Source organism: Mustela nigripes, chromosome 9, assembly GCF_022355385.1.
Source record: "Mustela nigripes isolate SB6536 chromosome 9, MUSNIG.SB6536, whole genome shotgun sequence".
In the NCBI taxonomy this organism is placed as follows: domain Eukaryota; kingdom Metazoa; phylum Chordata; class Mammalia; order Carnivora; family Mustelidae; genus Mustela; species Mustela nigripes.
Genome location: NC_081565.1, coordinates 3,221,910 through 3,249,631, shown reverse-complemented (window position 1 = coordinate 3,249,631; position 27,722 = coordinate 3,221,910). Strand labels below are relative to the sequence as shown.

The 27,722-nt window shown below is 63.3% G+C and overlaps 5 protein-coding genes and 2 non-coding genes across 8 annotated transcripts in view; 5 read left to right on the top strand and 2 right to left on the bottom strand.

Annotated features, from left to right (window-relative positions):
- The first annotated feature begins 6 nt into the window (after nt 1-6).
- RPL7A (ribosomal protein L7a) lies at nt 7-2,476 on the top strand. The gene is made up of 8 exons (XM_059410415.1): nt 7-96; nt 532-652; nt 883-1,032; nt 1,116-1,256; nt 1,449-1,528; nt 1,704-1,834; nt 2,108-2,177; nt 2,318-2,476. Exons 1-8 carry the CDS (start codon nt 94-96, stop codon nt 2,420-2,422), a joined length of 801 nt encoding a protein of 266 aa, XP_059266398.1. The 5' UTR covers nt 7-93; the 3' UTR covers nt 2,423-2,476.
- On the top strand, nt 734-806 carry LOC132025262 (small nucleolar RNA SNORD24). The gene has a single exon (XR_009406517.1). It is a non-coding gene; the product is annotated as a small nucleolar RNA SNORD24 (small nucleolar RNA).
- Nucleotides 1,304-1,377, top strand: LOC132025260 (small nucleolar RNA SNORD36). Its single transcript, XR_009406515.1, has one exon. It is a non-coding gene; the product is annotated as a small nucleolar RNA SNORD36 (small nucleolar RNA).
- A 196-nt stretch (nt 2,477-2,672) lies between the features above and the next one.
- LOC132024287 (surfeit locus protein 1) lies at nt 2,673-5,946 on the bottom strand. Its single transcript, XM_059410420.1, has 7 exons — nt 5,863-5,946; nt 4,922-5,004; nt 4,251-4,442; nt 3,519-3,591; nt 3,275-3,437; nt 2,930-3,011; nt 2,673-2,857 (listed from the first exon to the last, which is right to left on the bottom strand). Exons 3-7 carry the CDS (start codon nt 4,436-4,438, stop codon nt 2,788-2,790), a joined length of 576 nt encoding a protein of 191 aa, XP_059266403.1. The 5' UTR covers nt 4,439-4,442; nt 4,922-5,004; nt 5,863-5,946; the 3' UTR covers nt 2,673-2,787.
- A 172-nt stretch (nt 5,947-6,118) lies between these two features.
- On the top strand, nt 6,119-10,317 carry SURF2 (surfeit 2). Of its 2 annotated transcripts, XM_059410416.1 has the most exons (6): nt 6,119-6,244; nt 6,328-6,482; nt 7,061-7,164; nt 8,836-9,024; nt 9,227-9,393; nt 9,661-10,317. In XM_059410416.1, exons 1-6 carry the CDS (start codon nt 6,167-6,169, stop codon nt 9,745-9,747), a joined length of 780 nt encoding a protein of 259 aa, XP_059266399.1. In that variant the 5' UTR covers nt 6,119-6,166; the 3' UTR covers nt 9,748-10,317. The 2 variants fall into 2 exon arrangements, with proteins under 2 accessions (XP_059266399.1, XP_059266400.1); XM_059410417.1 differs by lacking the exon at nt 9,661-10,317 and having other exon boundaries at nt 9,145-9,368.
- Nucleotides 10,082-23,142, bottom strand: SURF4 (surfeit 4). Its single transcript, XM_059410414.1, has 6 exons — nt 22,951-23,142; nt 15,220-15,406; nt 14,521-14,597; nt 13,929-13,972; nt 13,274-13,460; nt 10,082-12,498 (listed from the first exon to the last, which is right to left on the bottom strand). Exons 1-6 carry the CDS (start codon nt 22,996-22,998, stop codon nt 12,232-12,234), a joined length of 810 nt encoding a protein of 269 aa, XP_059266397.1. The 5' UTR covers nt 22,999-23,142; the 3' UTR covers nt 10,082-12,231.
- Nucleotides 22,997-27,722, top strand: part of STKLD1 (serine/threonine kinase like domain containing 1) — a 19,799-nt gene continuing 15,073 nt past the window's right edge. The window contains exons 1-5 of the mRNA XM_059412133.1: nt 22,997-23,139; nt 23,197-23,392; nt 23,533-23,613; nt 25,274-25,360; nt 27,503-27,547. Of these exons, the coding sequence (XP_059268116.1) occupies nt 22,997-23,139; nt 23,197-23,392; nt 23,533-23,613; nt 25,274-25,360; nt 27,503-27,547 (552 nt within the window). The remainder of the gene's footprint in view (nt 23,140-23,196; nt 23,393-23,532; nt 23,614-25,273; nt 25,361-27,502; nt 27,548-27,722) is intronic.

The window sequence follows — 27,722 nt, the reverse complement described above, 5'->3', positions numbered from 1 at the left end:
TCCCGCGCAGGCGCCAGTTCTCGCGATCTCCGAGGTCGCCTACATATTACCCACAATTCCCCGGTTTTCCTCTCTCTCTCTCAGGAACTCAAGATGGTGAGCGGCTTCGCGGTGGGCTCTGTCGGGCCCGGGCCCGGCGTCCATCCGCGGCCATCCTCCTCAGCGCGGGGCTGCGCGGGGCTTCCTCGGCCGTCCCGCGCTAGGGGAGCCCCGCGGGGCCCGGCAGGGAGGCCCCTGGCCGGGTGTTCCGGCGGCTGCCGGGAGTGCGGGCGGGAGGGCCCGGGCGGGGAGTGCAGCGCCGCAGTGCGGGGCTCGCCGCACCCTGGGGGCCGCCCCGGAGGCCTCGGCTGTCGGCTCCGCGCCCGCCGTGCGCCGGGCTCGTAGGGGCTCGGGCCGTTGGCGGCGTCGCGGGCGGACGGGGCCGCGGGGCGCGCGGGGCGGGGTGCGGAGCGCCGTCGGTCCCCGAGCCGCGGGGTCCCCGGGGCGGCGGCGGCGCGCGGACCCGGCCCCAGCGCGTTGCGTGTCGCGCAGCCGAAGGGGAAGAAGGCGAAGGGGAAGAAGGTGGCCCCGGCGCCCGCCGTCGTGAAGAAGCAGGAGGCCAAGAAGGTGGTGAATCCGCTGTTCGAGAAGCGGCCCAAGAACTTCGGCATCGGTGGGTGCGCGCGGCGGGGGGTCGCGGCGGGGGGCGCGGGGTCCCGGGCGGGGGTCCCGGCGGGGTCCGGGCGGCGCCGGGCGCAGATGATGTGAGCGGATATTTGCTATCCGAGCCCCGTGACGACGCGCACGCCACCAAGATCGCTGATGCCCCGGCGCGGCGGGCGGCCCCGACCCCGACCCGACCCGGCCCCCGCCCGCGCCCACCGCCCGCGCCCGCCCCCGCAGGTCAGGACATCCAGCCCAAGAGGGACCTGACGCGCTTCGTCAAGTGGCCGCGCTACATCCGGCTGCAGCGGCAGCGCGCGATCCTCTACAAGCGGCTGAAGGTGCCGCCCGCCATCAACCAGTTCACGCAGGCGCTGGACCGCCAGACGGGTGCGCGCGGGGCGTCCGGGGGCGGCGGGACGGCCGGGGGCGGCGGCCGGCGAGCGCGCGCTGACCCGCCCGCGGCCCCGCAGCCACGCAGCTGCTGAAGCTGGCGCACAAGTACCGGCCCGAGACGAAGCAGGAGAAGAAGCAGCGGCTGCTGGCGCGCGCGGAGAAGAAAGCGGCCGGCAAAGGGGACGCCCCCACCAAGCGGCCCCCCGTGCTGCGAGCCGGTGAGGGGCGCGTCCGCGGGGCGGGGGGGGCGGGGCGGGGCGGCTGCCGGCCGTGATGCGAGCGTTTCTGCAGCTGGAGTCGCCGTGAAGAGCGAAATCGAGCTTTTTAACCCTGAGCCGCAGCCGCGCCCGGAGCGCAGCCGCGTGGGCGCCGCGGCAGCCCCGCGCCCTGCTCACGCGGCTGTGTCCTAGGGGTGAACACGGTCACCACGCTGGTGGAGAACAAGAAGGCCCAGCTGGTCGTCATCGCGCACGACGTGGACCCCATTGAGGTACGCGGGCCGGGCCGGCGCGTTGGGCCCAGGCGGGGGGCCGCGGCCGGGGCGGTCAGCCTCGGCTCGGTGTGGGAGGACGAGAGCCGCTGAGCCGCGAGCGCCGCCGGGGCGCCAGCCCTGCCCCGCTGCCCCCTTGGCCAGAACAGGCCCCGGAGCTGAGGCTGTCTTCCAGCTGGTGGTGTTCCTGCCCGCGCTGTGTCGCAAGATGGGGGTTCCCTACTGCATCATCAAGGGCAAGGCCAGGCTGGGGCGTCTGGTCCACAGGAAGACCTGCACCACGGTGGCTTTCACGCAGGTCAACTCGTGAGTATTCGAGGGGCCCCGCTCCGGGGCAGTCCATAGGGTCAGTCGCCCCCTCCCCGGGGTCATTTAATTCCTAAGGACGAGACAGGCTGCCTTAAAGGGGTGCGTCCGCCTGGACCTTTGCCAATGATGGTGACGAATTTCTTCACCTGAACAAGCCATGTGGTTGTGTTGTGTCTGAGGCAGAGGGCTGGGGCGGGGGCCGACCGTGAAGCCCCCCGCTCTCTGGAAAGCTGGGGGAGAAGCGAATGACCTCGTTCCCGGCCTTTCTAGGGAAGACAAAGGGGCTCTGGCGAAGCTGGTGGAAGCCATCAGGACCAATTACAACGAGCGATACGACGAGGTAGGCCGCAGCCGGAGGCGGGGCGCGCGGCGAGTGGGGAGCACGGCCGGCTGCTCCTGCGCAGTCCCGCTGACAGGGACTTGGAGCAGCCCGTGGGAGACCGCGGGACGGAGGCCACGCTGACCCCTCTGTCGTTGCAGATCCGCCGCCACTGGGGAGGCAACGTCCTGGGTCCGAAGTCGGTGGCTCGCATCGCCAAGCTGGAAAAGGCAAAGGCCAAGGAACTGGCCACCAAACTGGGCTGAACGGTCGTGGCTTGATTTTCTGTACATACAAGTAATAAAAAAAGTTGTCTTTCAGCCACTGTGAGTCGGTGTTTGGGGTGGATACAGTTGATCGTCTCCCTGTCCGTTTGGGGTGGTGGCAGGGGTTTCCCAGCCCAGGGCAGGAGGTGGGAGACCTGGGGGACAGTTGCGAGCAAGTCGCTGCAACCTCTCAGTGGCACTTGGCCCTTCAGTGCTGGCCGCGCACAGGTAGGGACGCAGGCAGACGGCGACAGGTGTACCACGTAGAAGTTTATTTACACCAAGAGTACCTGACCCCGGATAAAAACAAAGCTCGGAAATCAGGGACTGCGGACGCCTGCAGCCGGGGCACCCTCGCACCGAGCTCACGCGCCAGGAGTCCGGCGTAGGAACTTGTTAAACCACAGGTAGGCTGTCGCGGCACAGAGTCCGTACCTCGGGTGGAGGAGAGAGACGGTCAGCGTGGGCAGGGGAGAGGCAGAGGCCCAGCGGGAGACCAGGACTTACCAGGTGACGATGTACTGCAGGTGCTCGTTCCTCAGAGTGACTCGGGTCTGCCCGCCAACGGGTCCCCCGGGGACTGTGCTCCCTGCAGAGTCCGTGGGCACAGCGTCCGTGATCACTGCCACCAGCCATGGGTCCCCCACAGCACACTGGCCAGCAGCTGAGAGCTGCGCAAGCCCGTGACCAGCCCCACGCTGCTTTCCTTGGTCCCTGCCAGACCTCCCACTCTCCCGCCCCCGCTAAGGTGAACCCAGTAGGAGGGAGGCACGTGTGGGGGCAGAGACGGAGGTAGAACCAGGTAATCACAAACACTACGTGCGCCTCTGGGGTGGGCCGGTCACAACGTACGGAAGTCCGCGTCGATGAAGATGGGGTCTGCGCCTGTGAGCCTGGCCATGGCCTCCAGGTCCCGGTAATGCCAGTGGTTCCTTTCCGGATTGTTCTCTGGGACAAAGGGCTTCCTGGTCTCTGTCAGCCTCACCATCCCAACGAGGTCTACTTCTCCCTGGATCTAGGGAGGAAAAGGAGGTGGCGCTTCAGGGCCTGTGGTTTCTAGGGAGCCTGCTCACAAGGGACGGGGCACACCCTTTACCTGGCCTTTCTGCCGTGTATCGGGATGCACCTTCTTCTTGGGGACAAACCCTCTGTTTACCAGGATGGTGATTCTGCAGTGACAGAAGTATGCTCTTTCAGGGGGGGGAAGGGCTCTGGAGGAAAGATCGTCCCCAGCCGTCCTTGTGAGCACAAGGATGGTGCCTGGGAAGTTTAAAATGGGAGAGGCCCCCTTTCCCCGGTCCGGTCTTGATGACCAGACCATCCGCTCCCTAAAGACTGATCTCCAGGGTCCGCAGCCCCCGACCCCGCTTCCCTCTGTGCCTCACCCAGCGCAGCGGCCACGTCTTGATCCCCCCCACCCATGAACAGCAGTAGCTGCCTTGTATACCTGCCTCCAATACCCACTCGGGGTGGCGGAGAGACCCTCCCAGACCTAGAGCTGGGAGGCTGCTCTAGTTGGTCTTGCAATGCCCCCTTGCTGGACAGGTTGCCCTCCCAACTCCAGGGCAAGCCCGAGGAGTCCCCTGGGAATCCTTCCCTGATGCCACCCCCTCCAGGCAGAGCTGGCCGGTTCCTTTCCTTTCGAGTTGTCTCGCGAGACCGTTTCTCCGGAGTGGCTGACGTCCTTGGCCTCCCCAGACAGCAACGACTCCGTACGGAGTCGGCTTGACAATGTGGGAAGCACAGATTCCAAGCTCTCAAGGGATTGAACCTTCCTGGGTATCTTGGGTTTCCCCAAGGCCAGTGCGTCCCTGCATGTCCCACTCACCCCAGGTCAGTGCAGTGGAAGGGGGTGATCACATGGGCACCGCTCTCGGGTGAGGAAGAGAGACGGCCGGCCTCCCGGGCCTCTCGGGCCGGGTCCACCATGGTACGAGGCATCATGTACAGCTCCTTGGAGTGGTCAAAGTGCCCTCTGACCTTCACTGGCCTGTACTCCAGATTTTTCAGTTCCATTGGGCTACAAGGGAGTGGGGAGAAGTGAGGGTGAGGCCAAGCCGGGTTGGACCCTGCACATCACAAACAGCACACACGTTTGCTCCCCTAAAAGGAAAGCTCCGTCGACCATATCTGTCCCTCCAAGACTGCCTCAAAATGAGGAGGCAGAGGCAGTAGAGTCATTCGGGCCACTCTTTCAAGATAATGCCCTCAAGTCAGGACACAACATGAGGGCGCACTCTGCCCTCGCCCACCAGGTTAGAATCCTGCTATAGGGGCCGTCAGCACTGGGGGATGCTCAGGTACAACATGTCGGGGAAAAAAGGTAAAACTCAGGATCAAAAATACTTTTCCAAGTATTAAGTATCTCAGGCAGCTTCCCAACAGTGGTCAGGAAGCCCCGTAGGACAACTGGTCCCACCCCGGTCTAAGGGTCAGGATTACAAGCAGAAGCCAGGCCCCACTGCTGACCTCAAGCCCCAGGCACAGCCACACACTCACTCTGCTGGCAGCGGGATGGGCTCAGCAGCAACTCTGGACTCCAGCTCTGCGATCAGCTTCAGCTTCCACCTTCGACGCTGCACCTGTGGGAGCGGCACAAACGTAGCGGATGGCGACAAGGTCACGCGCCCCGCGCCAGGAGAGCTAGAAGCCAGTCTTTACCTGCCACGTCCCCAGGCCAAAGGCAGTCACAGGAATGAGAAGCAGAAACCAATGGAGGAAGGAGTCCTCTGGCGCTTTCGTGGCAGGTGCCTGGGCTGCAGAGCTGCCCCGCCTGCTTGGCCCCCAGGCCAACCCTAGGAGGTTCGGGACACGGGCACGGGGTCAGAGCCCTCCACGAACAGAACGGGAGCAGCCCGTTCCTCAAGGAGACGCCGCCTCTACTGCTGGGGAGTGGCCAGACCACAGGCGGCGGCCAGCAGCCAGCCTGCGGCACCCTCTGTCCAGCCCGGCTGCTAAACCGGGGCTGGGTAGCCGGTACACTCAGTGGATGTTTGCCGACTGAATACAAGACCCAGGGCTCAGTCCCGGCCGTGCCACCAGCCGCCACCCCCGAAAACAGCTCCGCCTTCCTCGCGAGCTGCGGCGAGCTCCACGAGGACGCACCCGCGCAGACCGCGGACCCGCTCGGAGAGCGGCTGCAGGAGCACTCCCCGCGGCCTGCTCTCCACGCTCGGAGATGCGGACGCCACGACGCACGCGAGAACACCGCAGCGTCGGAGCGGGGCGGGCCTCGCGGCGGCAGAAGCAGGCCCGGAGCCCGCTTCTCCCCGCACAGCGTCCCACGCCGCGGCAGGTGCGCGCGCCCTCCGCAGGCCGCGGGTCTCAGACCCCTCTCGGCCGGTCCGGCGCTGGGAATCGCGCCCTTCGGGGCAGAGCGCGGGGCGGGCGCGGGAGCCGCTCTTCCCGGGCGCCCGGGGCTCACGCGAGCGAGTCCTCACCTGGGCGCGGGGGCACCGCAAGGACGCTCCTCCGGACCGCGCGGGGCGAAGCCTGCGGAGACGGGGGCAGCGGCCGAGCTCGCGCCAGCCGGGGCGCGGGCCCCCGAGCCCCCCCGACACAGCCGCGCGCCGCGCGCCCCGCCCCCGGCGCCGCCGCCCGCAGCCCCAGCCACCGCGCGGCCGCCGCCATGGCCCGCCGGCACTTCCGGCCCGGAGGCAGGTGCTTCCGGGTCGCCGCCGAGCCCCGCCCCCGGCGCACGCGGCGCGAGCGCAGCCGGCTCCCGGCTCCGGGACCCGCCGGGCCATGGCGGAGCTCTCGGCCGACGTGCGCGCCTTCCTGCGCGAGCACCCGAGCCTGCGGCTGGAGCCCGGCGCCCACAAGGTCCGCGGGGCCGGGGGGCGGGCGCGGGCCCCGCCGTGAGCCCTGGGCCCCCCTGACCGCCGCGCCCGCCCTCCGGCCCGCAGGTGAAGTGCGCGCTCACCGGCCACGAGCTGCCCTGCCGCCTGCCCGCGCTCCAGCTCTACACCCGCGGCAAGAAGTACCGGCGGCTGGTCCGCGCCGCCCCGGCCTTCGACTACGCGGAGCTCGAGCCGCACATCGTGCCCAGCACCAAGAACCCGTACGTGCGCGGGGCCGCGGCCGGCGGGGTCCCGAGTCGGGGCGGGCGGTGGGTGGCGAGCCCCGCCCCCTCCCCGCGGGGTGCGCCCCGCTTCGGGTGGGGTAGGCTCCTCCCGGGGCTGTTCGGTGTCCGCAAGGCCGAGGTTGGTCACCCGGGCTCGTCACTTTGGGCCTGGACAGCGGAGCTGCAGGGCTTGCGCGTCGTCACCCGAGGTTCTGGACGGGGCCAGCCTCGCACACGGAAGGAGAAAGCGGTGGAGCTGGACCCGCATGGCCGGCAGTGGGCGAGGGCAAGAGGGCGAGGGCGGCTGCTCCCGTTCATCCCGCGCCTTGCCGGCCTGGTCTCCCACGTGCCTTCGCTGGTCCCCGACGGCGGCCCAGACTGGCCAGGCCTGCGTTCCGGGGGAAGGTGGGGGGGTCGCAGCTGCCCTGGGTCAGCGCTCTGCACCCCCGCTGCAGAGTGGAATCGTTTGGGGAGTTCTTAAGAATCTTGCTGCCGGGGCCACCTCGCAGGCCTCTGCTCTCAGGCTCTGGGGATGTCGTGGACGTCCCCGCCGACCGCGCTTTCCCTGTCCCCAGGCACCAGCTGTTCTGCAGGCTCACCCTGCGGCACATCAACAAGTGCCCAGAGCACGTACTGAGGCACACCCGGGGACGCCGGTACCAGAGAGCTCTGCGAGAATGTGAGTAGCCGCGAGCGGACTCGGCCTGCCTCACTCCACAGGTGTTTGGGGGATGCGTGCCCCCTGAAGGCAGAAGGGTCTCAGTCACCCTGTGGCTCCAGCTGGTGGTGCAGCGGGCTCCGAGGTCACTACAGGCAAGCAAGTGCTGTGAAGGACGTGTGCCACCACGAGGCCCCTGGGGAGGCTGAGTTCCTGGGTGCAGACTTCAGGGACGTGGGGAGTCGAAGCAAAGACTCAGGCAAGGGCAAAGGCAGAGCAACGCTTGGCTGCAGGAGCTCCTAGAGGAGGCCACTGTGCCACCTGCAGGTGGGGTCAGCAGGGTAGGTGAGGACAAGAACACAGGGCCTTGGAGGTCAGGACCACATGAAGGGGGGAGGCATTAAAAGACCCTTTGTGTGTCAGGGTCACTGTGGCTCCAAGGGGGGTGGGGTGGGGTGGAAGAGGGGCCGCTCAGTGCCACGCAGTCAGGTGAGGTGACCGTGGCTGGGGTGACAGGTGTTGGCAGGAAAGATGTACCCAGGGCAGGATCCGTGGGTGAGGGAAGGGAGAAATCAGCCGTGACCCCCAGATTCCTGGCTCGAGACCTGGGGTGGTGTAGGAGAGTGGCTTCGTGGGAAAATGAAACGTTGCTGTTGGTGCGTGGCATGGAGGGTGACTACTGGCAACGGGGCAGCCCGCGGATGATGGCACGCCACTGACACAGAGGTGGCCTTTGCGTTCCTGAAGCCATGGAGGAGGGGACAGGGCCGGGCCTGAGCGCGGAAGGAGCCCCCGAAGGAGAGAAGCAGCCAGGTGGGGCGGTGTTGGGGGCAGAGGTTTCGAGAGGGGTGGACTTCTCGAATGTTCCTGAAGGGAACGTGGGGGGACCAGATGGGCAGAGTCTGCTGGGTTTGGGCCTGGACACCGGCAGGATGAAGAAGAGCGGTCTGAAGGCTTTGTTTCCCCAAACATGAGACCGTCTTCACCTAAGGCCAGTATTGAAGGACACTGTGGAGGGTTGAGAGGCAGGGATCCTGCGCCCAGGCAGAGCCTGAGGGCTGCTTGGTGTAGGCGGGAAAGGGAGGGCTGGGTCACCCCAGGAGCAGAACAGTCATCCCGACACTGGAGTGTGTGGCTCCCAGGACCGGTGGCCAGAAGGAGCCAGAGCCTGGCAGCCGAGAAACCTGGCTGGGGATGCAGATGGGAGACACTGGGCGCAGAGGCCAGGAGGCCAGCTGAGACCACAGAGTGGGTGGCAGAGATGAGACAGAGTATAGGACCTTGGAGGTGGGCAAGGGTGTGGTCCCTGAGGGGGCCACACTGGACAGGAGAGCCAGGCCCGCACGGGGCATGTTTCCCAAGTCAGGCTTGTCGAGGCCACCCTGCTCCTCATTGGGGCTCTGTTTCTATCCACTGCTCTGGGCCATCGGCCCAGGTCCCACTGAGCCCCACCATGCAGTGTGGGGCCCCAGCTGGCATACCAGAGGCTTCCGGGAGCTAGGCTGGGGCTGGGGGTTCAGTGCTCGAGGCCCAGCACGCCCCTGCATCTTCTCACTCCACAACCTGCACCCCTGCTGGCCTCCTTCCTCTCCTGGTAGAAACTGTGGGGTACGGGGCTCTGGTGGAGCTTGGCTCCGCACTGGGGGACCGCGGCAAACCCAGAACCAGGCAGTGTGCTGGCCTGTCCCCCAGATGAAAAGTGTCAGAAGCAGGGTGTGGAGTTCGTGCCCGCCTGCCTCTTGCACAAGAGGAGGAGGAGAGAAGACCAGACAGACGGCGCCGGGCCACGTCGTCTGAGAGAGGCCTTCTGGGAACCGGTGTCTAGCGACGACAGCGCAGCCGCGGGGGACAGTGACGACAGCATGACAGACCTGTACCCACGTAAGCGGGGCCGCCCCCACCCCTCCCCGGAGGCGTGGATCCTGGCTGGCTGGTCTGTTCTGAGCTCTCGGCAAGTGGGCTCCAGCCGCCATCCGTCTGTCCGTCCCACCACATCCTCAGGTCCTGGGCCCTGGCTGGCCACTCCCGCCTCAGCCCTGCGCGGTGAACCTCACCTGAAACAGCCCCTCCCCATTCCTTCCAGCCCAGCTGTTCACCAGAAAGGACCTGGCAGGGACGGAGCCTGGGGACAGCACTGAGGACTTTCTGACCGAAGAGGAGGGCGAGGAGCCGAGGGGCGCCTCAGGGATGGGCCCCGGGGACGGAGAAGAGCCGCCACTGGCCCAGGCGCTGGTCCGCAAGCGGCGGAAGGTGAGTGGCCGCTTACCTGGGCTAGTTTTCTGTTTCCTTAAACGTTAACAAGAACCTTGTTTTTGCAAATGAAAGTAAACAGGAGCTCAGCCGGCTCTGGCCTGCCGAGCACGGGGGCCGCCTCCTGGTTTGAGGCTCTGAGGGCTGCCAAGTGCTGCGGGGAGCCTGGGCCGGGGGGCTCGAGAAGTTCCAGGCCTGCTGTGAGGCTGGCGCCCTGGGACTGCTGGGGGCAGGCTCACGAGCTGGAACTCTCTGTTCATGTTCCAGAAGCAGTTGAGCTCATCGAAGAAGAAGTCTAGGAGTCATCATCGTAAAGCTAAAAGCTTCAGCTCTTTTAAACAGTCCTGTTCCTAAAAGGCCGCAGACAGCGCGTGTCGAGCACCGACGAGAACTCCTCAGCCACCGGCCCCGCGCTCCTCTTCCAACCGCCCACGGTGTGTCCTCTCAGCCCCCGAGGTGCCCCAGGGCCTTCTCCCTCCACGGGGGCTGGGGTCAGTCCCCCCGGCGTCAGGCACACGCTCCCCACCCCCAGGGAGCAGCAGGGACCCCGAGGGAAGAGCTCGGCCCAGACATGGCTTCTCAGTGCTCCTCAGCGAAGCCTAGAGGGTCTGTCGCACTCACTCGGTGTCCAGGGAGAGGCCTGGACAGGCCCCGCGCCGGCGGGACAACACCAGAGGATCACACTGCATACAACAAATGCCATTATTTATTTTGATGTTTCCAAAAATCAAAACGTTTTCAAACACAACTAAGATATAAAATACAGCATAAAATGAGATCTATACCTATTTCCCACATAAAGCAAAAAATTTTTCAGAAATTGTTTTGTCAAAGCCAATTGGTAGATGGTATTTTTTTTCCTCCCTGCAAAGGCGTCCACGCTGTCCCAAGCAGCGGTCTGCTCAAGGCCTGGTGAGCCCAGAGCCTCCAGCACAGAGGGTGACCTCTGACCGTACCCCCCAGCCTCCGGGGGTCAACCTGTCTCTACAAACCACTAAAGGCCTTGTGAGCACGGGGCCAAGAGGGACCTGGACCCTGTCAAAAAGGGTGTTGAGGAGGAACAGCCTTGGCTGAGCGTCATTTGAGAGGACTGTTGTGCCGTGCTGATGGGGAAGGGGGTGGACCCAGGGATGGCCCCGCCCAGGTGGAGACCTGGAGTCAGAGCCCCCCTTCCTGTGGGGAGCATCCGAGAGCCGGGAAGTAGAAAAGCCTCTGTCCGTAAGCCATTGCTTCATCTTCAAAAGGCCAGAGGGGTGTGCAGGTGGGATGTGGTTCGGAACGTGTGGGGATGGGCCTCCACAGGGGCTGGGGCATGGGCTCAGGTGGGCCCCTGACGGGGTGTGCCACCGCAGCCCCTGGGGCTACAGAGCCAGGCGAGCCTCTGGGAGCTGAAAGCAGGGCAGGTTCCCCGGCTCACCCTGGCTCCTGTGTGGCTGGTAGATGGGGCTCCCAGTCTAGGACTGGCCCCCAGCATCCCCAGGGGTGACCCTCAGGCCTGGTAGATGGGGCTCCCAGTCTAGGACTGGCCCCCAGCATCCCCAGGGGTGACCCTCAGGCCTGTACATGGGCGAGTTTGGTCAGCCTGCCCCCAGGAAAGTCGGGGGAGGCACCGAGGTGTCCCACTCGCCCCCCGCGGTGTCGCTCCGGCCCAGCAGGTGGAGAAGAGCTACAGGCGCTCGTACCCCCCAAGAAGAGAAACGCAGTGTAAGGCAATGTTAGAAAACTTTAAATACAGGATTAAGATCCAATCGGTAAGGCATCACAAATCTTAAAAAGTAATTTGGGCTGCATTCAGCATAGCAGATAGACGATCTGAGTAAGCGACAGCCTAGGGAGGGGGTAGGCCGCGGCTGCACAGCCTGGGAAGACCCCCTCTAGCTGGGGGAGAACCGCGCGGACGCCCAGCCGCGTTGGAGCTGGGCCCGCGGCCTCAGCGGAGGCTCTGTGCAGAGGTTGGGGTGAGGTAACTGGTCTGAGAGCCCGCTGTGTCGCCGCCCGGCCCCCACGGCTGCCACCGGGCCCACACCCCTCACACGGGAGCCAACCTGCAGGTGTGTGGCCAGGCCAGGGTCAGAGCATGGGTCCCTGCGGGCTCCAGGGGCATCTGAGGACGTGGAGCGCCTCTGTCCCCACCTCGAGCCACTAAAGCTTCTGGGGTGGGGGGGCAGGTTGCCCTTTCAAACATCAGCCCCAGTCTGAGGCGGTTTTCTGACGAGGGACCTCCGCCGTGAACAGTGGCCACACCCGCCCGCCCAGGCAGCCTCATTCTTTGGGTCTGGGTCTCAAGGCCGTCACCAGCCCCACGAGTGTTACAGTGCGGGGCAGGGGCCACTCGGAGCCATGGGTGCAGTTTAAAACTGGGACTTGGTGGGTCTGATGTTGGGCTGGGCCACCCCGAATCCTTTCGTTTTAGTTAAAAACGTAAACTGAAAGCATAAGAAGAGGGAGACCGCTCTGAATGATACACAAATGTATCTGCTCACAGTACAGCTGGAAGCCCCCACCTGCAGCCCCGAAGCAAACTAGGACGGGAGGCCGTGGCCGTGGCCGTGGCCGAGCCCACCACTCGCTCCAAGAAGCCGAGACCTTGCCTTGGCAGGGGGAGGGGCGGGGAATACTGCCTGCCAGCCGGCCGGCTCCAACAGTCGGCTACTAGGTTAGGGGTCCAGAGCAAATTTAGCCATCAATTTTCAGGTGTCTGCAAAGAAACTCTCAAAACATCTGTGCCTTTACCAAGGGAGGGGAGAGAGAGGACACGTGCACGCCGGCAGCTTTGTCAATCCGCCCCGAACCAGTCCTCGGTGGCCGCGGGTCTCAGCCAGGCAGGGAGGGGGTCTGTTACCACTCCTTCTTCTTCTCGTCCATGGAGACGCCCCCAGGGCCCAGGGCCACCACCAGGAGCAAGCCTCCAATCACCGACATGGTCTGGAAGAAGTCGTACTTCAGGAAGTCGTGCATGGGCTTATAGACAGGAATGGTCCAGAAGGCGTTGAAGTACACGTTGATGGCAAACAGCCAGACGACAAGAGTCAAAGCAGCCAGCTTGGTTTTAAAACCGATGGCCACTAAAATCATCAGAGCTGTGCCCACGATGTTCTGGAGAATCTGCAGAGGTTGGAAGGTAAGAAATCCCCCCAAAAAGGTGAGGAAGAGACATAGTCTGTTTTATAATCGGGCAAGTTGCAAGTGCCCTGGTCACTGCGGTCAGGTGTCAGGGTGACGTCACAGGGGGCATGCGCTCACCCCCCCCCCCAGCGGGGGCGGCACAGAGAGAGCAGTGCTCCGAGGCAAGCCGGCAAGCCGTGGGGGCAAGGTCAAGGTCAGCCTCCAGCCAACCGGCTGTGATCTACGACACACCCAGCTCCAAGCCTGTGGGCCCCGCAAGCTATCGGGGTAGTTCTGCCCCAGAGCACCTTAGAATCGGGCTCCCCCAGCCATGGCACCAGGAGCCCCTCCCGGGGACCCTCCCGGCCAAGGCACCCAGCGGGCCCTCCAGATGTGCACTGTACGCTCCTGGGGACAAGACAGGCCCTTCTGCTCTGAGGCCGACCCCTGCTTGCACACAGCACGCGTTGGGCGAGGGAGGCAGGGACAGTCTGTGAGGAGCCTGGGTGGGCAGCCCGGGGGCAGCCTCGGGGCCGGCACACCCACGCCGGGCCCTCCGGCGGGGTCAGGGGGACTGGGCTTCATTTGTCCGCTCTGAGCCCACGAGAGCTTGCCGGGTTTTCACTCCTTTTAACAGGATCAGAGGCTGGCTTCCTCGGAGCCAACTCGCTCCGACATGGTTCTGACAGCCCCCGACAACCGGAGGAGGGGGTGGCGAGCAGCGCGCCTCCCGAAGCCCAGGAGACCTGCCCATTCGAGCAAGTGGGACACTTACGGAGAAGAAGCCGGCGTCGAAGTGCAGCAGGGTCAGGAACATGAGCACCAGCAGGACCCGGCCCCCGAGCTGCATGTACTGCCTGGGCGAGCTCTCGCGCATGCTGGGGACGCCCGCGAACATGCTCTTCCCCTCGGAGCGCGACTCCGCCAGCAGCAGCAGCAGGCCTCCTCCCAGGGCCAGATTCCTGCGAACAGACACGCCAGGCGGGTCGCTACGGCTCACCGGGCCCGACACACGCCCGTTGCACCTTGGCGGGAGCACGGGAAAGGCCCTCGGGTCCCTCTCTCCAAACCAAGTCGGACCAGCTGGGTGACCGCTTCCGCCCGCAAAGGCCCCCCACGGCTCAAGACAGACGCGTCTGTTCTGCCCAACAGGGATAGGAACCTGTTCACACTCGGGCCCCGTCCTAGCCCTGGCTCTAGGGGCGACCGGCCTGTGAGCAAGAGCTCACTCGGGGTCTCCTTCCCTCCCACATGAACACAGGCTCAGGCGAGATGGCTTCATCCGGGCCTGGGCTCAGGGGCGGGGAGGGGCACCCCTGCCAACACCCCAACAGACCCTAAGCACACTTGGACCCAAAGACATCCCCTCTGACTGCTGGTTCCGGAGTCGAGAGCCATGAAAAGAAGCTCGCCATGGGGCACACACGTACCTCATCAGAAACTTCAAGTCCCACAGGATGCTGTAAGCAATCGTCTGGAGGAACAGAGGAGACAGACAGGAGCTGGAGTCAGCATTTCTAAACCCACTCGGCTTTCTACACGATCGACGGGGTGTAAGCACGAGCATAAGATACACCAACGGTCTAGGGCCCCAGGACGGCTCCGAGCTCAGCACCCCAGCTCAGCCGAGCCAGCACCTGCTCCCCCGGAGCCCACGGTGGGCTGGGGCACTGAGGGTCACACACTACAGGTCGCACAGCTCACGGGGCCGGCCGGGCGCTCTTTATGAGGGAAATTGGTGAGACAATGTCGTGGCTGTAGCCAACCCTGTGGTTTGTCCCCCGTCAAAGGAAACTCAGGGAGGCGGCCCGAAGGTGGGTACCCAGAGCCTGGCAGCTTCTCCGGGCACCAGCCTCTCCCCCTACAACGAGCCTGCTTGAAGGAAATTCCAGTGACTTCTCAGAAAAGAGCAGGCAGTGAGCTCAGGGGGGAGGGACTCTGAGTCCCCCAAGCCACCTTTGTGCAGAAGCTCTGCTCCCGCCACCGCGAGGAGGAGCGCGCCCGGGCCTCGCCCCCGCGTACCTGCAGCGCTATGATTCCAAAGAGCCCGAAGCAGGCGTACTGCACGAGGTTTCTGCTCAGCACCAGGATGCAGCCGGCTGCAAAGGACGAGGGCAAGGCTCAGCGGCTGCGGCCAGACCCCGTGAAGCGGCGGCCACACCCCGTGAAGGGCGGCCCCACGAACCACCCTGAAGGAAAAGCAACTTCCGGGAAACCAGTGCGAGGCACAGACCACACCCATGTCAACTGGACCTTGCTTAGCAGAGACACCGTTCCAGAAAGTGGTCCCTTGCTCCAGGGAATGGACCCCTTTCCAGAGTGGGCGAGCCCTCGGAAGCTGCTCTGGAGAGCTCCAGGACGGGCTGAAAAGGCCCCTCTCCTGCCCCGCAAGGTACCGGGGGAGGGGCTGCCACCAGAAGAGAGTGGTCAGGAGCAGAAGACCTGAGGCCCCCGGGAGCTGCTCTCCAGCCTAAGGCTCTCCCCTGCCCGTGGTCCTTCCCTCGCCCTCCCCCTGGGCTCCGACCCCTCCGCTCCTCTCCCGCCCCCAGATCGCCCAGATCTCCAAGCGGCCCAGAGCACCCGCCCCGAGGCCCGCTGCCAGGCAGGGAGGGAGGGAGAGCGGCAGCCGCCCGCAGAGACCCTCAGTGTGTGTCCCCCACCCGCCCCGGGGCACATGCGCGTGCATCCCCGCACTGCCGCCCGCGCCTGGGGGCCACTCACTCAGCTGTCCCAGCAGGTTGAGGAGCACGAAGGCTGAGGCCAGCGCGTAGCCACAGCCCCACGTGGTGTCGATGTAGTCGCGCTGCTCGCCCCACTGGAACCACATGCGGACACCGTCCTCCAGGAACGTGCTGATCAGGCAGAGGCGCGCCACGTGCGGCAGGTACTGCTTCGTGACCCGCAGGAACTGTGGGCCACAGAAAGCCCGCTAAGGCGGCTGTGGGCCGGACACCGGACCCCCCCCAGGCGCAGGGCCCCTCAGCACCTCTCTGTGGGTCTGGGCAGGCCATCGGCCTGTCTGGCTCAGACCCCCGGGGTGACGGCCACCGCGCCCTCCTGTGGTGCCCTGTTGTCTCGGCACCCGTGTCCAGGCAGCAGTGACGGTCGACAAAACGAGGGACGGCCACCAGACACGCGGTTTGCATTCTCAGGCAAGGGCCTCCGTGAATTAGGATACCTCGTGACAAGCTGTGCGCGGGGCATCTGCCCACCTGCGCCCCCGGGCACGTGCACAGAGCCCTTCTCTGTCATGGGCCGTCCTGCCCCGAAGGGTGGGGAGTGGCGTCCCAGGCCCCTGCCCACCGCTCCAGCTGCAACAACCAAAACTGCCCCCAGACAGTGCCACGTCCCCTGGCGGAACAAACGGGCAACCTGAATTCCCCGGAGGGGAGGGGCTCGCTCAGCACCGCACCTACTGCCGCCGCCTGCTGGTCACACGCCGCCTGCTGGTCACACACAGCTGAGCGTGGCCCCCGCACCCCAGCGACGCTCAGGCCCCCTGTAGACGGGAGCCAAGCGCACTCTTGAGATGACAGGCCGCTTACATGACAGCCAGGGTCCCGGGCCTAGAGGGCCTCTAGGGTGACCCAGTGGTAAGCTCCCATGAATACATGTGGCCAGGACCTGTAGAGCGACTGGGAGCGCCCACGGGGGGCTGGTGCGACTCACGGCTCCACGGCCCTGAGTGTCCCACAAAGACGCTGACAAACGGACGGACGACTGTGTCAACAGCAGCGAAATTCAAGTTCGGAAACTCGGTGGCAAACAGAGAAAAGAGGTTTAGGACTTCCTCCTGCCCTGGGGGGCCACGAGCAAAGGCACAGCGAGGAAACAAATACGCGAGCTGAATCGGGGCACCAGTGTCCCTCGGGTCCCAACTGCCACTTTCTCTTTCCAACCTCGAGAAGAAGTGCAAAGAGAAACCCTACAACCCAGGGTGACCGCGGCCGTTTGCGGAAGACCAGGACCCGCCCACGGGAGTGATGTGTCAGGCAGCGGGTCCAAAGGGCATCTGTGGGTCTGACCCCACAGAGGGACAGTCACATGAACGTCACCGTCCCCCTTAGAGCTGATGAAAACTTACTGACTGGCACCAGGGAAAGTATATCTGGTTTCCAAGAGCCTCTCTTAATTGTTGGCATTTTGAAAAGCTGCTTTCCAGTTCTAGACACAGCTGATGCTCCGGGCCACGGGGCAGGAGCCTCTGGCCACTCCCGTGAGCCTTCAGCAGGCACACTTGGGCTGGGTCAGCAGAGGAGCCTCCCCTCCCCCGCCCCCTGGGCCACAGCAGACAGGCTCACCTGGGAGGAGGGAGCAGAAGGAGCTTCCAGCCGGCCGGCCCTTCTCCGCACCCCTCCTGAGCTGGACTGAGCCCCAGGGTGGCGCTTCTGCACCCGCCTGCTCAGCCCTTGACCACAGAGGTCACGGTGAGAGACAAGACACGCCTGGGCCATCGACCAGGCACATCTGCGAAGCCGAGGCTGGGCCCGTGCCCTGTGTGGCCGCAGACGAGCCCCATCTGTTTGGAGGCAGGGACCGGTTCTGCTGTCCCCCCCAAAGTGAGGAAGGCTGTTGCTAAGACTTTCCAACTTGAGTGAGCAGAGGAGAAAAGGAAGGAGAAAAACCTTGTTTGGAAAGAGAGGCCTCGAACGCCCCCGTGAACTCGGGAGTCTCCGCAGCGCACGTACGACGTATGGACATTCGGCATCCACACGCCCCGATGTCAGGCCAGTGGGGCACAGGGACAGCCGACGCTGTAGGGGCCCTTTCCGCTTCAGGGGCCCAGATGCTTTCCTAAGGCCCAGCAAGTCACCGGTGGACTCACCCCCTCATGTAGTCCGCAGAGACACAGGGGTGGAGCCGTGGCGGGACTCCAGGGGAGGCGGACCCCAAAAAGCAGGCAGACAGACATCAGGGGGTGCTGGGCTGCCTCCGAGCTGGAGCTGAAAGCCGCTCCCGTGCTCCCCAATGAGGACAAAGGAGCCCGCGCCCCTGGGCTTCGTTCGGAGCCCTCACTGTCAGGCAGCCCCACTGAGCACACGCACTGCTCCGTGGCAATGGCCCAAGAGACACAGGCAGTGTTTAAAAGCCTCCGAGAGGAGTCTGTACCCCTAATTTGAGTGTCTGGGTTAAGAGGATTACAAAGCAACAGAGCGACTCCTCCCTTCCCCACGAGATGTACTGAGGAGACGCTCTGAGCTTGGGGGGAAAAATGCCAAAATTCAGGTTATCTCTGCTGTGAACTAAGCACCTATCTGGTTTTCAAAGTCAGGTGGTCGAGGCTTTGAGCCGACTGTTTTTAAGTCACACTGCTCCAGAATCTCCCTTTTTTTTTTTTTTTTTTAAAGATTTTATGGATCTGATAGAGTGTGTGTGCCCAAGCAGGGGAGCGGCAGGCAGAGAGAGAAGGGGAAGCAGGTGTGACTGCTGGGCCACCCAGGCCCCGGAACATTGGCTTTTTTCTCCCGTATTCAGTCCGAACAGGTGCTTATGAGGCTGGCTGGTTTAAAAAGGTTCTGGAGGGGCGCCTGGGTGGCTCAGTCGGTTAAGCATCAACCTTCGGCTCAGATCCTGGTCTCAGGGTCCCCAGGCTCCCTGCTCTGGGGGGAGTCGGCTTCTCCCTCTGCCCCTCCTCCCTGCTCATGCTGTCACTCAGGCCCGCGCGCTCTCTCTCTCTCTCTCTCATAAATAAAAAAATCTTAAAAAAAAAAAAGAAAGAAAAAAACCTATGCTTAAACACGAGGTCAGACCCAGTTTGGGGCACCCGGGTGGCTCAGTCAATTAAGCGTCTGCCTTTGGCTCAGGTCATGATCTCGTGATCTCAGGGACTGGACCCCGCAATGGGCTCCCTGCTTCTCCCTCTGCCTGCCGCTCCCCCTGCTTGTGCATTCCCTCTATCGAATAAATAAATAAAAATCATTTTTAAAAAGGGTTTAAAAAATAAACACCAGGCCAGACCCAATTTTACGGATTCCCTGAATGTGTGTCGGTCACAGCGGTTCAGACTTGGCCGCTGAATCCACATCATGCATCTGTGGACAGCATCCCCTTGACAGATCAGGGAAGAGACCGAGTCAGGCACCCAGCAGCGCCCAAGAGCCCAGCGTGGTCCCTGTCCGGTGTGCGCACAGCACCAGCGTCCAACACACCTACACGCCCTGCAGAACGCTGCCACTGATGGGAGCAGGTCGTGGCCAGAGAGCCGGAGGGGGAGACTGAGCAGGGACAGACCGCCCCCCTTCCCCGAGGCCGGCCATCCTGCCAGGCTTCTCACAGGCATCTCCAAGAACCCCACCGCCAAGCACAATCTGGTTCGGAGCAGGGAGCACCAGAGGCACTTGGGCGAGACGGAGAGCGAGACTCACTGACGAGGGCTCCAGTTCTGGAGGGGGTTTCAGAAACATACCCCACCTGCGGCCTAACTCGTGGTCACAGCCCACAGCCTGCGGCACAGAGAACGCGACTGTCTCCGGAGTAAGGACGGAAGCGACTGGAGGGACACGGGGCGCAATTCCTGGTGGGGAGCTCAGAGGAAGCGGAAGAGGACGAGTCACGCCTTCTGATCGGCGGGGAGCGGGGCTGCCCTTCTCACGGACCACATCAGGCCCACGCCTCCCAGGTGATTCGGACTGGTGGCTGGTGACTTCCCTCGCGTCAGGCTGGGTCAGGCTGAAGCAAGAGTTCAGGGACTCACACGTGTCCATCCGCCGTGACCTCAGAGCTGCTCAGAGCTGCCCGTGACCTCAGAGCAGGCCTCCCAGCTGCTGTCTGCGGGTTCCTGCCGCACCTCCAGGAACAAGTGTCAGCAGGCCCTGGTGTGTACCAAAACCCCACATGACCCAGCGCCCACGCTTAGGAGCAGCGACAGGGCCCACAGAGCAGAACAGAGCTGTGCCTCGTTCTCCAGGAGGCGCCTCGCTAACCGCATGCCCCCCCGTCTCCACCCTGCTCCCCAGAAGAGGCAGGGCGGCTCTCCTCACCTCCGAGGACGGGCAAGCGGGAAGCATGAGCCCCCCCGTGCCTTCCCTTACTCCTGATGGCGTGAGGCAGGAGGCCCCGGGAGGGAGGGGGCGCAGCGCCGAGGAACGAGGTACTCAGAAGCCACCACCGGCCCGGAGCCTTACTCACACCCAGCGGCCATCCGCACAGCTGACCCAGAGCCCTAACACCTGTGCCCTTCGTGCACCCCGGCCCTGTTCTGTCAGGCCATCCTTGCTGCCCAAGGCTTGACCACAGGCCAAGGGGAGCACCTGGGGGTCAGAGCTCCCAGGACTGGCTCACTCATGCCAAAGACAGGTAACCAAGAGCCCCCAGGAGACCAAGGCTCCACTCAGCTTATCTGTCACCTTGGTGATGAGCTGCCAGGCCGCACCCGTTAGGTGCTAATTCTCCTGCTGACCGGTGCAGAAGAGCTCCGGGGTTACGCGGTGCTGAATGGCGGCGAGCGACACAGACGTCACTCCGGACTGCTGAGCTCACTGCTCTCCGGCTCCTTCCAGCCTGGTCTCAGATGGCCTCTGGATGCCTCGCGTCTGCAGAGGGCACACTCAGCATTTTTCCTAGAGCCTGGCTTCCTGGGAGCGGGTCACTGTCCCTGGCTGCCCGGGGTGAGGAGCTTGATGCCAGGAGTGCGGCTCTCCAGGGGCCTGCCATCCAGAACTAACCGAACAGCTGACCCTGTGCTCTCCCCTCTGTGGGCCTGAAGGAAAGGGTGCGGGCCAGCCAGGAGGCCAGGAGCCCAGCCTTCGGTACTGAGAGCTTGAGCCCACTGCGAGCCGTGCAAGACCACCCTCCCCGCTGCTGAAGGTGTAGACGCTGTGGACAGCCTCGCACACTTCCAGACGGGAACAGTGCTACACACGGATGGCCTGGCCCAGAGTGAGTGTCTTGGGCTTTTGGTCCTAAGTACTGTGGGAAACACAGGCCTTTTTAGGTTCCCTCTCACTAGCCCAGACTTTCAGGCCAAACTCTGTCACTTGATTTGTGCTTTTGTTTTCTGAAGGCCGGGTGAGAACGTGGGTGCATCACGTTACCTGATCGGTGCCTTCGGTATTTCCCCATTCCTTTCGAATGAAATCATTTTCAGTTCTAAAAGACTGGACTCAAGCATCTTTATCATTGGCCGCTTTGTTTTAATAGTAGCGGACCAACGCGAAAAACAAAAACGCCGGCAGCTCGGCCAGGTTTTGTCCCCGGGAAGCTGTGACCTGGGATCTGCGCTCGGATCTGCCCACATCCTGCGTCGAGCCTGCCTGTGGCAGCAGAGGCTCCTGACTTTGGTTTTGAAGTTTTGAAGACTTTGGTTTTGCCCTCCCAAGTCACCCGCAAGGGGGCACGGAGATGTCTTCGGACATCTGCTGCCACCGCTCGGTTGGGCCCCAGCACGGAGAAGCCGACCGTGGGAGCCCGGGCGGCCTGACGCCCACAGCCCCGGGCCGCTCCGGGAGCCAGGTGTGACGCGCGTGCTCTCTGATGAGGCCAGTCCTTCTCCCTGCTTTTGTGCCAGAAGAACACCAGGCCTCAAAAGCTTGTCCTGTGTAGCACAGGGCAGACCCCAGCAGGCCCTGCCTTCCTTCCCAGCAGAAACGTGGCGCAGGGAGACCCTGGGTCTCCTTCAAGGGCCTTTCCGGTTCCAAGATTCTGCTTCTTCCATTTCAAATAAAACGCATGGAGAAAAAGAAGAAAAGATTACATAAAGAGATTTTTAACTTTCTTTTTTCTGTAGGAAAGTTTATCATCTGATCGTTGGCAGCAGCTGGTTAGAGACATTTTAGCTAGATTCGGTTATGAAATGCACTTGCAAAATCAGGGTTCTCCAGGCTGAAGAGCGAGTGTACAGAGCTCCCACGGCGCCCTCGGCTGAAAGGAGCCATCTTCTTCGGGAGTTGCTACTTGGGGAAATGAAATCGGGCCACGAAAACCGTGTCAGTGAAAACCGACAGGAGAGGAAGGCCTGCTCGGCTCTTGAGAGCGCTCGGGGAGTGGTTTTTGCGAAGGATACAGTTTTTACACTGTCTGTACACACAGAACCCTGACCTCAGGGAAAACTGTTTCTTCAAACTGATACACTCTTTTTCTGCCCCAAACTGGTCTTCAGACACCAGCGCACAGGAAAGTGGTGGAAGCAGACCACACTAGAAGATTCGGCCCTCGGGGAACAGTGGAAAGCCTGCTCACCCGCACCTGACCCGAAACACCTTTATCTCTTCTAAAATCATACAAACCCATGCGAGCCTTCCAATAAGCTTACGCCTCGGCGTTCGATGACTCAACACGACCTCCATAAAAATTAAAAACTTAACCTCACTACTGTTTCCTCTGGCAAAAACCGCAAACGCATCAAGGGAACCAAGGAACGAAATGGCAACTGGGCGAGACCCGGGTCGGCCTGGCAGGGATGAGGCTGTTGACCCACAGACCCAACGGGATACTTTCACAAGGGAAAGGGACACTACACAGCCGAAAGCTTAACCGAGAGAGGGTGGCAGCGCTGTCCTTCCCCCTCTCTGACTCGGTCCATCCGGTGTGCGTCCACTGCCTGCTCCCGCCTCCCTGCTGCTCAGGAGGCCGCCTGTACACTCTGGGAGGGGAAACCAACCCAGGAAGACGGGCTTCCCCCTCCCAGGTCTGTGTGCAGATAGGGACCCATTCAATCCGGTCCCAGGGCAGAGTCCAAACAGGGAGGGAAAACGCGGGAGGGTCAGAGGGACCCCACGAGCCCAACACATCTGGGCTTCGAAGAGCAAAGAGGAAAGCGCCGAGACGGTCTCTAGCGGGGCACACACCAGGGCGCCCCCTCTCTCCGGGAGGGCCCCCCAGGCCTCCAGGCGGACCAGCCCCCGCTCAGGACCGGAGCTCCCCACCCCGCCCCCTAGGAGCGCCGGCGAACCGGGAAGCGCGCAGGGACCACCCCGACGGTTCAGAAGGGAAAGGACGCTCCGGGTCGCCAGACTTGGCCCAGACCAGCGGCGCTCCCAGGACCCCAGGACCCCGGGCTCCCTTCTCAGGAGGGGGCGAGGCAGCCCCCTCCACGCCCCTCTCCTTCTGGGAGCGCCCGGGCCGCGTTCGGGGGGCGAGGCTCGCCGACCCGGGCGCCGACGCACGGCCCGAGAACACTCCCAGAGTCCCGGCGGGGAGGCGGCGGCCAGGGCGGGCCGCGCCGGGAGGCCGGGCCGGGGGAGTCCCGAGCCGGGAAGCGCGACGAGCCCGGGAGGGAATGCCCCGGTTGGGGGAGGGGAGCGATCCCCCGGCGGGGTCGGGGGCGGGGGGGGGGGCGCGGCGGGGACGCGGCCCAGATCTCGGGGCCGCCCTCCGGGGTCGGAGCCGGCTCTGCGGGCGGCCGAGGGCTCGGGACCCGAGGGGAGGGCGGGCGGCGGGGGTCGGGGGGCCCCGCGGAGGGCGGCTCGGGGCGGGGGCCGGGGGCGGGAGGCCCGGCCGGGCTGCAGGCCGCACCTGGTCGGCGACGTCCTCGGCCGTGCCCATCAGGTCGTTCTGGCCCATGGCGGCGGCGGGAGGCTCGGCTCGCTCGGCTCGCTCTCTCGCTCGGCGCTCGGCCCGTCGGCGCCCGCGCCCGCTGCGGCCTCCACAGGAAGTGCCCGGCGGCCGGCCTCGCTCCTCGTCCGCGGCTCCAGCGGCTGCCACGTAGGCCAAGCCTTAAAGGGGCCGCGCCACCCGGCCCGCCCCGGCCGCGCCTTAAAGGGGCCGCGCGCCGCCCGCCGCCGCCCCGCCCGCCGCGCTTGAGGCTCCGCCCGCCGCGCTCCGACCCCGCCCGCCGGCCCCGCCCGCCCCGCCCCGCCTGGCCCCGCCCGCCGCGCTCGCAGGCCCCGCCCACCCTCCGCAGGCCCCGCCCATGGCGCGCTCCGCGGCCGCCAGGCCCCAGGGCCATGCGCTGGAGGTGCCGGCGGGAGCCCCGGAGCGCGCGGTTCCGGCGGACGCACCTGGGGCAGACGGTCGCCCCCGGGGTGGGGGATGGGGTGCTCCCCGGGACGCCATCTCTCCGGAGCATGCTCAGTCGAGGGTCCGCGCGCCGGCTAGGGCTGGGGACGCGCCCCCAGCGCCCTGCGGAGGGAGGAGAGGCTGGGAGTCTCCCCTGGAGACACTATGGAGAAGTACCAGGTGCCGAGCTCTTCCCTGGCGGGGAGGCAGGGGCGACAAGAGCCCGCCGGTTGGGGGCGAGCCAGGGACCCGGACCTCCGGCCACCTCCCCACGCCCCTACTTCCTGGTTTACCGGTCACTGCGCCTGGAGAGGTGGCCGATGGCCAGGTACCACCCCGGGTCAGGGTCTGCCTCCAGCAAGGAGGGTGACCTCGGGCCCCTCCAAAGGTGACCTCCTGGGTGCCCTTTGCCTCCTGGGATCTCAGTTTCCCCCTCTCAAATGATGGATGAAATGCAGGACTGTCCACCCCCATCTGTCTGAATGCTTGGTGCTAGGGAACTCCGCCTCGCCCTCCTCTGCCTCTCCTTGGGCCCGCCGGGACAGGGCACCCTAGAGCGTCCAAAATTCAGAATTCGTAGTCCCCAAACTCCAGTACAGGGCATCCCTAGTCCCAGGGAGAAGGACTTGGGTCTTTTCCAGGGCCTGCCTGTGAAAACATGGAAGACTTGAAAAATTGACAAAACAAAAGGAAAGCCGCAAAATGAAAATGAATGAACATTTAATTAACTGCTTCTATACATAATACGTCACCTTCATTAAATGTTAGATTCAGCCTTTGTAAAAATGTCATTAATTTGAAAACAATTTGTAGATTAGATTTTTCTCCCTTTGTAAGAACTCCCATTCGTGTGGGAGGAGCCTCCAAGTCAGCCAGTGATGAAGGCGGTGAGTTTCCGGGCCGGAGAATTCGAAAGGCAAAAGCACCTTTTCAGGAAGAAACAACAGCTCCCACCTGAGACACAGTGTGTTTTACTGTTTGACCTGCCTCTGATGAGGGCCTGGGCATGCACCTTCTTAGACTGGCGTCAGCTGCTCAGGACATTGGCCCCCCGACCCCCTAAGCTGGGTTCAGGCCACGCACGGGCTGCATGACAGAATCCAAGACTTGCCTGGACCCTGAGGGTCCCCAGACTCGGTTCCGCCTCCTGCATTCACTCCTCTGCACTTTGCCAGGCCTCTTCCATCCTCTGACATGTAATGCCGGTGTCTGCCCCACCCCGGTGGCCCCTGGCCTCCCTGCACAGAGCTCTGACACGGCAGCCCTCTCTCTGCAGGTCTGGTTCAAAGCAGAAGGTCCAGACTCAGGCCGCCTCACTTATTAGCACGCTAGCCCCAGACACAAGGACCTTGCTCCCTTCCTCCGGGGTGAATGTGAGAGAGCCACAGTGTTGCTCGCAGGCGGTTGTGGGGTGCTTGGCACCCAGGCCAGGCCACCCACGGCGGTGACTACGCACCAATGATGGGCTAGTTAGTTTTTTGGTTTGGATGCTGAGTTTGGAGGGGGTGCGGGAAGCCGGGGTAAGAGGTGGCTGGAGACAGTGACTAAAGCTATGCCCCAAGTGGGCTGATGCTGGCTCCTAGGTGCCCACGGGTCCCTGCTGCAAGTTGGAGAAGCCGTAGCGGGTGGTGTGGAAGGAGCTCCCGCATGGGCCCCAGAGAGATGGGCCCGGGTTTCTCAGGCTCCGGGACATTCCCTTCTCTGCGCAGTGTGGTGGAGACGCTTGCTCCGCCAGCCTGCAGGAGAAGCCGGGGCAGGAAAGGTGTCAGGGCTGAGCACACTCCCACAAGGGGAAAGCCCGTGCGCATTTCCTGAATGCTTCTCTTCCTCTTGCTGATAGATTTTGGGCCGGATGAGTCCTGGGGCCTTGGGAGTGAACCTGGTGGTGGAGGAAAGAAAAAACAACGTCAAGCTCGTGATCAAGCAGGTGAGAGGTGGCCCTGGGCGTGGGCGTGGGCTCCCCAGACATCCACGCATGTCCCCATGTCGGAGAGGGGCCTCCCAGTGTGACAGCCGGTTCCTCTCAGCCAGTGGACACAGAGGCAGATCCCGGCGAGAGTAGCCTTGGGGGCGGCCTGAGGTTGCTTGGGCTTCCGGGAGCCCCTGACGCTCTCACCTGGAGAGCGTCAGCAAACTCACCTGGAGAGCGTCTGCAAACCGCCTCCCCCACCATTTCTTCAGCACGTGCTTCACGCCAGCCTCATCCCGTTCAGCCTCCCGCCAACCCTGCAAAGCAGGAACTGGGGGCCCCTCTACAGCCGAGGGTGGGGAGGCTCGGGGAGGCTGCAGACTGGCCAACGGCACACTGCTCCCAAGAGCATTTGAATTCAAGCTACCTTTTTACCAAGGGGAGCCGGGCCGGCGTGGAGGAGGAGGGGGCAGGGGCTGGCCCAAGGTCACACCAGGCTAAGGGCAAGACCTCGATGGGCCTTTCCACCACGTCCTCACCAGGGCTGGCGTGGCAGGGTGGGGTACGAGCTGCAGAGGGCGAGCGCTTTGTGTGTCCAAGTCAAGGCGGTTCAGCTGAACAGCAGTTGTAGAAGGGAGCTGCGCCATGAGCGTCCCTGGTACCCTCTCGTGGCACATGGTGGTGGCGGGGGTACCGTGGCACTGGGGTTGACTGTGCACATGAGGAGCGTCGCGGGCATCAGCTGCCAGGGCCACCCCTTGTTCAGCCTTCTGCCTGTGGAGCCACTCAGCAGCCTCTGGCCAAGGAGGCTGGGCTTGGAGTCCTGGCCTTCCTCCTGCCCCGCCGCGGGCTGGCGGTGCGGCCGGGCCCCACTGTCTCATGGGCCGGTGAGGCTGGAGCCCACTGCCTTCTGGGCAGTCAAGGAGCTTAGTAAAAAGCCAGCCAGTCTTTCTTTTTTCAAAAAATGGGGGTGGGGTACAGGTAGGGCTTTGTGTTTCTTTCTGGTCTTTTCCCTGAGCACGTATAAACTTTGTCTTGACAAGAATGCTGCGGAGATGGTTAACGTACCTTTCCCCACTCAGTGTCTTACAGACCCTATCTCATGCCACAGACACGGCTTCCTCCTCTCTTGGCTCTGGCAGCCACGCGCCCCCACTGCTCCGGGTGCTGGAACTGACCAGGCATGCCCTCCTGTACCATAGGCACTTGGCCTATTCTTGATTTTTCACTCTGCGTAAACAACTCTGATAAGCAACTTTTTTGAGGATCCATGGTATCCTTGGGGTAAATTCCTAGGGGTGAGGCTTCTAGGTCAAAAGATGGGACATTCTGGAGGCTTTCAGTGTGTTTCGGCCAAAGTCACCTATACATACGCATGAGTTCTGGCACAGGAGGAACAGAAGACGTATCTGGGGTCTGTAAGGATCTGGGAATAAGCCACTGTCTGCATTTTCATCTACGATCACCCCCAATTACAAGGGTTCATCATTTGGCAGCCTTATGAGGAGGAGCTCTGGGTGAGGGCCTGGTGTTAGATGTGATAATATGCCCCTGCGGTCAGCCACCAAGTACGTTGGAGACTTGAAGCCTGCTGCTGCCCTGCCCACGGATCCCGCTTTCCCTCTCCATGCATTCCCCCGCTGCCCCACATTCAGGGACAGCGACAGTCTTCCCAGTTCAGGTAAGGAATGAAGTGGTGAGGTCGATACTTTGCCAATCAGAGCAGAGCTGTTTGGCTCTAGTGGCAACACATTATTTTCTCCCCTGCTTTCAAGATGGTGAGAATGGATCTGCGAATGATTGGTCAGAGTTTGTATTACGCTATCCTCAACTTCTCCTTGCCATGGGAGCAAAGGTGTTCTAATCGCTGAGTGTTTTTGGATCCTTGACTTAGGAACATATCTAGGCCTCATCGAGTGCCACGTGGTAGAAGCCTGGCACCCCTGTGAATAATGATGGTGGTGATGGTGATGATGGTGATGATGGTGCCGGTGATGATGGTGATGGGGGACAGTGCTGATGGGGATTGATGACGATGGTGGTGTGGATGATGGTGATGGTGGCAGTGATGTTGATCGTGGTGACAGTGGTGAAGATGATGATGATGATGGTGATGGGCTGACTACACATTGACTGAGTTAGGCTCTTGTACCCCTACAGGTGGAATGTATCGATGAGCATCAGGCCAATGAGGCCCTGGAGGAGGTAATTCTCGGGGGGCGGGGGTCCCTCTCGAGAGGACACGATGCAGAGCACACAGAGATTGTTCTGTCCTCTCCTATGGAGTGATCGGATAGAAGCCTCGGTGGAGGCGTGGAGGCAGGGTCAGAACCAGATTTTGCCCCATGCTGTGAAGCCAGAAACCCCAGGTCACGAAGGG

Bases quoted from the DNA above. Each gene is read 5' to 3' on its own strand.
- RPL7A (XM_059410415.1), top strand. The intron at 1,033-1,115 runs GTGCGCGCGGGG...GCGGCCCCGCAG, and splicing joins GGCGCTGGACCGCCAGACGG to CCACGCAGCTGCTGAAGCTG. The intron at 1,257-1,448 runs GTGAGGGGCGCG...GCTGTGTCCTAG, and splicing joins GCCCCCCGTGCTGCGAGCCG to GGGTGAACACGGTCACCACG.
- LOC132024287 (XM_059410420.1), bottom strand. From the start codon at position 4,438: ATGGAACTGAAAAATCTGGAGTACAGGCCAGTGAAGGTCAGAGGGCAC. The intron at 3,012-3,274 runs GTACGTTGTGAC...CGGACTCTGCAG, and splicing joins CTTCATCGACGCGGACTTCC to GGAGCACAGTCCCCGGGGGA. The intron at 2,858-2,929 runs GTAAGTCCTGGT...CCTCCACCCGAG, and splicing joins CTGCAGTACATCGTCACCTG to GTACGGACTCTGTGCCGCGA.
- SURF2 (XM_059410416.1), top strand. From the start codon at position 6,167: ATGGCGGAGCTCTCGGCCGACGTGCGCGCCTTCCTGCGCGAGCACCCG. The intron at 6,245-6,327 runs GTCCGCGGGGCC...TCCGGCCCGCAG, and splicing joins TGGAGCCCGGCGCCCACAAG to GTGAAGTGCGCGCTCACCGG. The intron at 9,025-9,226 runs GTAAGCGGGGCC...CATTCCTTCCAG, and splicing joins CATGACAGACCTGTACCCAC to CCCAGCTGTTCACCAGAAAG.
- SURF4 (XM_059410414.1), bottom strand. From the start codon at position 22,998: ATGGGCCAGAACGACCTGATGGGCACGGCCGAGGACGTCGCCGACCAG. The intron at 13,973-14,520 runs GTACGCGGGGGC...CTGTTCCTCCAG, and splicing joins TTGGAATCATAGCGCTGCAG to ACGATTGCTTACAGCATCCT. The intron at 12,499-13,273 runs GTAAGTGTCCCA...CAACCTCTGCAG, and splicing joins TCGACGCCGGCTTCTTCTCC to ATTCTCCAGAACATCGTGGG.